Genomic DNA, 10352 nt, shown 5'->3' with positions numbered 1-10352 from the left:
CAGTCACATTGGGGCAAAAGCTCCATTTTTCACTGGGAAAAGAAACTTGGCTGGAAAACTTGTGTCCAGCCCATGTGTCGGAGAAGGGCCTAGCCTGATCCTCTGATCTGGCCGCTTCCAAAGGGGTTACCCCATGGGAGAAGACACTGGGTCCCTCCAGGAGGTGAGGATGGCTCTGATCCTGCAGCTCCCCCTGGAGCCTTTCTACAGTCCCCTGCCCTGAGTCCCTCTGCCCCATCTGCCCTGCCCTTGCATCCCCCATCTTGTTCTGGACAGCAGCCCAGCACCAGCCGCCTCCTGCCTCTTTAAGAGGAGGCTCCCCCTCCCACTCTGCCTCTCCCGGCCAGGTGGGGGTTGGGGTTTCCCAGCTTACGCAGGCTGCGGCCACATGATGCTGCCATCAGCTGCAGCATCCATCCCTGCTGCAACCTCCACCCCAGCGCATCCCTGATTTGCAGGCGCCTGTGGCTTTAAGAGGCTCAGCATCGCCTTCCCCTAGTCGAACCCCCTGCTCCCAGCCATGTCGGCCAGCCCAGCCTACAGCGAGGAGAAAGGGGGCTCCTCCAGCCTGGGGGAGCCGGAGTACGGCCACGATCCGGCCAGCGGCGGCATCTTCTCCTCGGATTACAAACGGTGAGGCGGGGGGCGGCTAGACTGGGCAGGGTCGGGGGGGGGGGGGGTGCCGGTGCCCAGGCTGCGGGGGGCCTGGAAGGACCAGCTCGGGCCATCCTCTGCCCTGATTCCCAGGGCGTGGGCTATTGGATCATGGATGCACTGTCCCTTGTTTCCCCCCATTTGGGGCAGCATTTGTTTACCCTGAGAAAAGCACCAGCCAGGAGGGGCCTGTGGGGGCGGCCATTGCAGTGGCTGATGCCTGTAGCTCCCCCTCGGAGGAGTCTGGGGTATAAAGGGGGCGCCTGGATTGTCTCTAGTCCCTAGGGTGGGGTGCCTGATTTCAGGGAGGCTTTGGCTGAAGCCTAAGAGCAGGGTGAAAATTAAAATAAATTTTAAAAGATTCCCAGCCACCTTCTGCTAAGCATGTGATCCTACCTGGGGTGTGTTTGTTCTCAGCTTCCAGATGATGTTTGTCTGAGATGCTTTGTGGCTAAACCTACAGCAGAAGGACTCCTGGGGGGATGCTGGGGGCAGGGAGACACTCAGGTTCCTGGCTCAGATTTCCCCTGTGTACTGTCTTCTATAGACGCACAGTGAATCTATAGATCTAGCCCTGCAGACTAGCATCAGCAGCAAATCTTTGCATGCAGGTGGAAGCTGGATTCCTATAGCCCTCCATATGGAGTATTTTTCTTACAATGGCCAAACAACCCATCTTTGCTGCACTGGTTTCAAGTGGCATATTTAAGGCCCAGGGAGCTGAATTTACTGGCCAAGTCTCAAATGAAAGGAGAACCCATCCTGCCCCGATCTGAAACTGTGTTAAGCCATAAGCATATTTCATGGCCTTTCACCAACCCAAAGTGCACTTTGCAGTGTCATGCAAGGACACAGTCAGGGCCCCCTGTATGCTGTTGGGAGCATGATGAGATGAGAAAATACACTGCTGGGCGCTGGTGGGAAGACACTCACTCACCTTTATAAATGAATTCTGCCTGCAAGCTGAGGTTTTCTCTGAAATCTAAAGAACCGTGCATATGGTATGCCTGCTTGTGTGCTGCCGTAACTGGAGACCACCAATATCTCATGAGATGGAGAGAAATTGCAAGGCTTTATTGCAAATCTAGTTTATGTGACATGACTTTGAACTTCTAGGGGGAAATCTGGGCCACACGGAAGTCAAAGGCAAAACTGTCACTGACTGCAGTGGAGCCAGGATTTCACCCCAACTGTGTTAGACGTTCCTGTGCAATCTATTCATTCACATGCATGTGGGCTCATAGGGCTGCCTGTAGCTAGGGTTAGAAGGTAAGAACAATCTGTGCTGAGAAGCAAACTAGAAATGCTACTCTGAACAAGGAATGAAACTCAAACCTTCAGGTGTCAGGATGCCCTTATCTACCCCTCTGGTGTCTAGTCATTGCAGCACACACACGCCTTTATCATAGTGCTTTGCAATGGCACATCCCTAGGAAAGCAATATTGGCAAGTAAAGGCTGTTTGTAGATTGCTGCCCATATCTGAGGCATCATCTCCAATCTAGAATTCCTACAGATAGGGTTGTTATTGGGTACGTTATACTGTTAGTGGCTCCGGGGGCCATTCCCTGTGTACTGGATCTGTATAGGGATCCAGTGAAACCCTTTGAAATGACCCCATGAGAAAAGACTAGAGGCCTGAGTCTCATCTTACTGTAAATCTGGATTAACTCCACTGGCTTTGCTGGAGGGATTGGATTTCTGCTGCTATGGCTAAGATTGGAATCTGGCTGTCTGCCTGGGGAAGAGGGGAAGGTGCCAGTGGGACAAAGAAGGATTGTGATAGAAATCTGGCCTGCCAAAGGAGAGGTATTCTTATGTACTGCATCAAGGGCTGAATCAGCCAGAATTCCTACTGGGATTCCCACTGTACACGGGGCCTTAAAGCCGCAATATGACCCAGATGCAGATTGCAGAAAGCTGCAGAGAGGCCCCTAAGGTAACAGCTGTTGGAGCGAAGATGGGTCCTGCTGTGACTAGCAAACCGCAGGGAATGTGAGCATGGATGTTTGGGCCCCTACCCTTCTCCCTTATAGACTGGTATAAATTGGGAGGAGCTCTATTAAAGTCAGGGGCACACTTACACTGATGTCAAATTGGTATGAGTGAGAGAGAGAGAGCAGTAGGGCCCATACAGCGTGTCATGCAGTACTTGAAGTGGGTGAGTGGATGTCTGGGGCCCCAGCAGCCAAAGGATCCCTTTAGTTAAAGGGGTTTACAGATCCCAACACCAGTGAATAGAGAAGCATGGTCAGAGACTTTCTAAACAGCTGTTTGCTTGTTTATTACTCAAACCTTCCCGGGCAGTGTTGGGAACTCAAACGGCACAGCCCGCAGTGAGACATTAAACCAAGAAGTGAAATTAGCTCAGGCTGCAATTCTGCTGTTGAATCCATCCATGCAGATTCCTGCATGGCTACTGGGCTCTGAACGGGCACCAGGGTCTGCTCAGGCAGATCTGATTGTGCATGTTGTTGCAGGAACCACCCAGTCACAGCTGGGTCTCAACCAATCATGTGACTAAGTTTACACAGACATGCCCAGCTTAGCTACACACACCCTGCTGCTCTGACGGCCGCCTGGTGGCTTCTAAAACCTAGAGCATGGCGCAGGCTGCTAGAGGGCTCACAAACTATTTAAAGGGATACTGCCTTATTCCTGTGCGCTACAATAGGATTGGGGCCTCTCAGTGAAACCCAGACTTAACACATGGAAGAAGTGAGGGGAGACAAATGAGATGTGAAAAATCCTTTGCCATTAATAATGTAGGGCAGCTTTGGAAAACACTGCAAATGTTCACTAGCCCAGGCACGAAATCAGCGCTGTCTTGGGTATTTTTATGATCCCCATTCCTTAGGATCAGAGAACCTCAGGCCTGGCTGTAGTTAGTCTCACCACGTCCCTGTGAGGGAGAGAAGAGCTGTTATCCCGTGACCCAGAGAGACTAAGGGCCAGATGAACTTCAATGGGAGTGAGGCTCCTAAATCCCTTTGGGGATCTGGGACTTGTCTTGGTCACACAAGAAGCCTGTGTGGAGCCAGGAATTGTGTGTAGGTTCTAGGCTGGCACCCTAACCACTGAGCCATCCTTCCTCTCTGTTCTTCACCATGATTTGGGAGAATGGAAAAACTAAGGAGATTTTTCCCTTCATCAAAAAATGTTACCTCAGGCCAATGGTTAAAATGATGCCAGGCTGATCTAAAGGGTAGATTATTTTATTTTTAAATGGAGTGAAATGTTGGTAGCAGCTGGTTAGTAAGCCAACTAACGGCACCGTGGGTTGGATTCAAAGATGGATTTCTCCCCTGTGCAGAAGAATAGAATCCCGGGCTCTACTGGGTGCCTCTGCATGGGGCTGGATTTCACCCTGTCCAAACTAGAAGATACAGCAGCTCACCTTAAAAACCCACCAGGAATGAGAGCAATGGATTCTCGGCCGAACTCACCAGCACTAGCCCACTGCTAGTTCTGATCTTTCCAGTGTTGTTTTAACACAGATCTTGATTTTATTTCCTTATTTACTGGTAGCCCGGAGTGACAGACTAGCCCTCAAAAGCAGGTGGGTGGATGTGTGTGTGTGTGTGTGTGTGTGTGTGTGTGTGTGTGTGTGTGTGTAAATGAAAATGAAGTGCTGAGCCATTACACTTCTCACAACACAAAGGTGCAGCTGGAGTTTTATCATCCCTGATTGTCTTGTGTCAGATCTTGGAAGATGACTGGGGCTGTGTCAGGACAGGAAACTTGCGAGGGGACAATCTGGGTGCCACTTACAGTCTTGCTGGTGACTCAGGAGGCGGCAATCTTCCTTGTGAGTCAGTGCTGCAGTCAAATGGCAGGGGTGCTGGAGGTGCCCCTTTTGGGATTAGCTGTTAAACACAGGCCGGGAGCACCTGTGGTTTTTAAATTGTGGGTTCTAGGATGGGAGTGTTGATCCCTGGGTTCTGTCAGATTCCAGTGGAGGGGATTACATTCTGCCTCCCTTGGCAGCATCACTTGGACAGGACAGTGCTCTTTGCTTCCTGCCCTGAACTTTCCTGGGATGTTCAGCTCCTGTTTCCTGCTCTAGACGTGGCTGCATTTTAGTGGTGAGTGATAGGATTTTGGGGTATATTCTTCTAGGTTTAGTATGGTGAGCTCCAATAGAACTCACTGCAGTTATGGGTGGAGTTGTGAGATGTCCAGGTTAGAAAGAGGAGCCAGGATCGACACGACTGGACACCCTTGTTGTGGAATTAAATATAAGTCCCGGGCTTTGGGGTGAGAGCGTGGAACTCAGATGCACAGAGCCATCCTCAGTCTGCCTCTGGCTGGAGGCAGGGGGGCCTAGAGGAGTCTGCCTGTATGCAGGGCAGGAGGCAAGAGACTGCCTGGGCACTGGAAGAAGACATGTCAATGGGAGGTGGTCTGTGTAGAATGCCAGGCAGCCTGTGCAGTGAGTGTGTGGTGCATACCATAGTATGGAAGGGGAATGGGTGAATGTGGCTCACTGCTAATGCCAAAGGGGGATGTTTGTCTCAGGCCAGGGGGTGGCAGTACTGGGGCAGAGTTAACTGGGCGAGGCCTTTTGTCTGGGAATGTATCTGATTTGATGCAGCCAGTGCTCCTTGTAACTGAGAAGGTGGCTGTCCCGCCACCAGCTGTTCATTTTCTCATTGGAGGGAGAGCAGTGCTTCTGCTTCTCATCTTGCTCCCTAGAATAAGTAATGGGACGCACCCAAAGGTCCATCTCTGCCCTTTTGGAGGCCAACGATCTCCATTAGTTACATGTCCCAAATCCTTGGGGGAGGCTGCTCCCTGCTGCCTCTGCTCACCTTGACTTAGCTCAGCTGGTCTGGCTGCTTCTAATGCTCTGTAGTTTGCTCCTGATAGCTCAGGTACCGTCAGCATTGGCTCAGCGTTAGCTTCTGACAAACCTTCTCCTCAGGCAGGCAGCTCACCATGGGCTGGGCGTATGTTGCCGTTTATAAGTGAGGCACCATTGATTAGGGGCAGAGCGTAGATGGGAATCCCCATCAGAGAACCAGGTCTTAAGTTTCCACATGAGATTCAGGATGTGGAATTCTCTCCTTCCCATGGAGAAACCCCGTTTTTCTTTGCAACTCCCCTGCTTGCAATCCAGATGGGTGCTTACACTGTCTTGTCACCGTGGTATCTGAGCACCTTCCACTTGAGCACTGAACAGCTGGACAGACATCTGTCATGAGGGGTTTGTACTTTCTCATCCTTTCCCCAGGGAGAGGGCTGTATGTGCAGCGGAGTGGTTTGTTTTGGTAGGGTTTTGGTTTTGTGTCCATGTTGCTCAGTGTTGAGTTAGAGAAGGCAGAACTGTGCTTTGCACTTGGAGTGCGGCTGGGAGGTTTGGGATGGCCCCTGGTTCCTGGGGGAGGTCGGTCTGCGATCTGAGACTGGCCCCCTGAGAAGATCTGTCTCCTGCACAGAGTTATTGGAGCAAGCTCCATGGTGCCAGAGATGTTGATCACAATCCACAGTCCTAGAGCATTAGAGGGTCTTCAGACCACTCAGTGGCCTGGAACCAGCATGTCTAGAAGATCAGGATTGAGACCTGGAACTTGACTCTGTTCTCTATGGGAGACTTGTATGGAGAGCAGAGGACAGGTTCCTTAGCGTTGCTGGGGATTCTTACAGGCTGGCACCTGGCCTGAATGAACTTGTGCGCCTCCCTCTGATTGCCCTGATCTCTGCAGTGGAAAGAGCACTCTACTAGGATTGACTCAATCCCATCCCTGGGCATGGATCCATCAGTCCTCCCCAGCCCTGCTGGAGGGAATGGCTCCAGTACATTGGACAGCTCACTCCTTACTGCAGCCTGGGTGGTGTAGGCACAGATTTGACTTCTGACAGATGCCTGCTCAGATGGAAGCTGAGCTCCTGATCCCGCTGCGGCCTAGTGCTGGGGTGGGACTGCCTCATCTGCCCAATCTCTTCCTCTCTGAGGTGTGTAACCTGCTGCGGGGACGTTGCTGACCCACCACTCGCCTGCCATCTGTCAGCAGCTGCCTGTCTGCAGCCAGCTGGTGTGAAATGGCTGGACAGCAGCACTCTGTCAGTGCCAGTTGGGACAGATCTGGTGCTGATGATTCAGCAGGAGGTGCTGTTTCCCCAGCAGCAGAGCACTGATGTTAATAGCTGGAAGGCACCGTGCTGCTGGAGGTGCCATCTCTTGGGTGAGATGTAAAACTGAGATCCTACCCACTCATGCTGCTATGCCACTCTTCACTATGTTTTCCAGCTGCTAACTCCCCCTGCAGTCCCAGCTGTACATAGTGGTGTTCTTCACTTCCTGTCCTAAACTGTTGTGCAGCGTAGCTGGGTGCTCTATAACAGCAGCTGCATTCTATCCCAGAGGTGGCTGCATTGCAGTGGTGGGTGAAATGATCTCTGTGTAAAGCAACTTATTGGAATCTCCTGGGATGAAAGGGGATAGAGGGGATTGGAGGAGCAGGATCCTGGCTGCCTGCTAGTTACCATGCTTCCACCAGAGCTTCCTGCTGCCTTTGCCTCCTGCATGTGCAAGGCTGTTCTGGGTTGGGGTTTGGGTTTTACATGTTAGCTGGCAGTTCTGCTGGGTAATGTGGGTATGAGGAGGACTCAGGGCTAGGGCTGCATCACTCTGCCATTTGAATCACACAGCTGGGTTGTATTTGCATCCGGTATGGGAAAGCATCCATGCCTTTCTCTTCCAGCTAGACCACTCCTATGCACTGTACGTAGGGCTGTCCTTGAAGTGCATCTGGTAGCTACAGCTGGGACAGGCTGTTGGGTCCCAGCCTCACTCAGCCCCAGTGCACTTCAAGGAGTCACTTGCCATCCTCTGAGAGGTTGGGGACAGCTCTTTCCCCCACATACCATGGAGCAGCGGAGTTCTGCCCAAGCTTCTCTGCCAGCTTTTCAGGCTTGCAGGCAGGGACCTGACCAATGTCCATGGCTCTGTGCAAGGTTTTGGGGCTTCAGAAGGCCTTTGCCAGTTCCCATGGGAGTCTCTGCAAATCAGATGCCTGCAGGGGTCCAAACCCCACCACAAGGCTAGAGCTTGTCTGGTCATTGTAGAATGCAATCGAAGGCTGCCAGGTGCCTCAGTGAGGCTGGGGGTGGCATGTGGGCTCCCAGAGAGTCTCAACGCAGGTGGAATGGGCTAGAGGAAGTGGCACTGGGGAGGCTGAAATGATGGATCCTCCAAGCCTGTGCAGCTGGGCAGTCACTGTCGAGCTCCTGCCCGCCGCACTCACCGATAGGCCTCGATCTGAGCGAGGAGAGGGGAAATCTGAGCCCGGAGGCTGCCAAGCAGGGTGTAGATTGATGCCTCTTGTGGTCCCCAGGCCTGTTTCACACAGGTCCCCCAGGGAGCTGCTCTGGACCTGTTTTGCTGGGCTCTCTGTGGTGGGCTTTGTGCCCCCGCCCTCTCAGTGACTACCACGCCTGCTGGGCATGCTTGCTTGGGCAGACTATTTTGAATGGCTCTGTGGGAGTCAGACACTCCTGGTGACAGTCCAGCCAGGAGAGGCCTGTGAACCCAGAACCAATGCCTGGGTCTTCTTGCTGTGGCCACTGGCCTGCAAGCATTGCAGGGGGTGGGAATAATGAAGCAACCGCAGCATGAGGGGCCCGGGACAGCCCCTCCAGGCTGTCACCCCCAGGGTCTGTGCAGAGCTGCTGGGGCTGTAAATGAGCCATGTTGCCAGGCTGCCCACAGCGGAGGGAAGGTACGGTGGGGTCTGTGCTCTGCCCCATGCCTGTCTGAGCCCAAGACTCCTATCGGGGGTATGATGCCCCCCATACCCCTCCCCCCACTCACTCATCCCTGCTGCCCGTCAGATCTAGAGCCAGGTGCTCTCCAGCACCCCCTGCACTGGGACTGTGGCAAGGCAACTCAGCCCAGCATCACTTCCAGGCCTGGAGAGATGGTTGGTGGGCCTCTGTCACAAGGATGGTTCAGGCCCCAGGCCCACACCATCACAGCTGAGCTGAGGCTCAGCTGGGAACATGGGTCTCTCCCCAAAACAGTCACAGCCTCCTGCTCCCACTGAGTCTCGTTCCCAAATCCTGCATGTCTTCTAACAGGTGCACCAGCCCCAGGAGGACACGGGATCTCCTGTATCGCTAGGAAAGCAGGCTCTGCATGTTCCAGGCCCTTCTCCCAGATGGGAGCTCGCCCTGCCCAGGGCTCTGGGAGAAACGTCAGGATAAATGTAGGGGCTGGGAGCGTGGAGAGAGCTAGGCAAGGTGCAGGCAGGAGCTGGACCAGCTCCCAGTGTCCCTCAATCCTGACCCACACCCCCCTGCTACTCCAGTCCTGCCCTTGTTCCCAAACAGCTCCACACAAGAATCCTGTCACTTTCACACTGCTGCTGCACCAGGGGCTCTGTTGGCAGGGATGGGAGCTATTCGTGAGGCAGGGGGCCCCCTGGAAGCTGTGTTCATAGAATGTCAGGATTGGAAGGGACCTCAGGAGGTCATCTAGTCCAACCCTCTGCTCAAGGCAGGACCAATCCCCAGATAGATTTTTGCCACAAATCCATAAATGGCCCCCTCAAGGATTGAACTCACAACGCTGGGTTTAGCAGACCAATGCTCAAACCACTGAGCTATCCCTCCCCCCGTGAGGTGGGTGGAATGGCAGAGAGAGAGAGAGAGACGCGCACACACTCTCTCTCTCTCTCTCAGGAGAATAGCAAAGATCCCAGTAACGCTCCAGAGGAGTGTGGAGGGCTAAAAGTGTCGTCTGCTCGCTAGCCTTACAGCAGGATGGCTGCAGCCACTTGGTGCAGGCCCAGGATTAACCCTTGTGCAGAGCATTGCTGGGATCTACACAGCTCCCCACTGTCCAGCAACACTATCAAGCGGCCTGTCCCACAGGGCCTGGACTTCGTGGATCTGCGGGAATCCTCAGTGCTCAGAGACAGAAGCCAAACTAGCCAAGGGCTCAGAGTGAGCTTGTAAATGCTCCCAGCGCCACCCCCACACTGACTCCAGTGGGGATTCCACTCACAGGGTTGGGCCCAGGAACTACCAGGTGGGTGGGTATCCCCCACACCAACCACCCCCCTGATTGGCACCTGAGTCGAGGAGCTACTTGCTGGCAGCCCTGATGGGGACCAAAGACTGGCCTGGCCATGGAGACTGAGTGCCCATCTCGCCCCTAGTAGCGGGCTCCCTACAGAACAGGGGACGGGGGCAGGGGCTGTACCTGCCCTGAGGATTTCCTTCTCCAGCACTGTGAAGCTGACATCTGTCACCGAATTTGGCTCCCCTTTCCTCAGTTTCCCCATCTGACATTATCTCTGAACTTTTCCTTCCCTGCTCTTTGTGAGTAACGTGAACCTGAAGGCAGGTAGGATTTCACTGGGAACATTCTGATAGCAGCCCAAAGGTACTGGGAGCGCCATCTATCCTGGTGTCAGGACAGCTCAGATCCCGCACTCAATGGCCCGGTGGCCTAAGGAGGAGTCTAGACGAGTTGGCCTGGCCTGGCTCAGCAGCATTTGCTGTGGTGCTGTGTGTACAGAGTGGACATGGCAGCCTGGGAAGGAGATCAACCGTCTGTGGGGCTCTGGCTTCAGCGAAACACTTGGGGTCTGCTCCTCCCATCATGTGCCCAATGATGCTTCCACAGGGTAAACCTGGTGTGAGATCACAGTCCTCTCTGAACACCCATCCACATTTGGAATTTAACAGCTTAGT

The 10352-nt window shown here is 53.6% G+C and overlaps 1 protein-coding gene across 2 annotated transcripts in view; it reads left to right on the top strand.

Moving 5' to 3' along the window:
- Positions 1-476: 476 nt before the first annotated feature.
- Positions 477-10352, top strand: part of AP3B2 (adaptor related protein complex 3 subunit beta 2) — a 70333-nt gene continuing 60457 nt past the window's right edge. Inside the window, exon 1 of one of the 2 annotated variants that reach the window (XM_075069460.1) lies at positions 477-633. In XM_075069460.1, coding sequence (XP_074925561.1) covers positions 521-633 — 113 coding nt within the window. In that variant the 5' untranslated portion in view covers positions 477-520. The remainder of the gene's footprint in view (positions 634-10352) is intronic. The other variant, XM_075069461.1, reaches the window with a different exon arrangement.

The sequence above is a fragment of the Chelonoidis abingdonii genome, chromosome 9 (genome assembly GCF_003597395.2).
Source record: "Chelonoidis abingdonii isolate Lonesome George chromosome 9, CheloAbing_2.0, whole genome shotgun sequence".
NCBI classification, from domain to species: domain Eukaryota; kingdom Metazoa; phylum Chordata; order Testudines; family Testudinidae; genus Chelonoidis; species Chelonoidis abingdonii.
The sequence above is the reverse complement of the archived record's forward strand: the minus strand, read 5'-3'. Positions and strand labels throughout refer to the sequence as shown.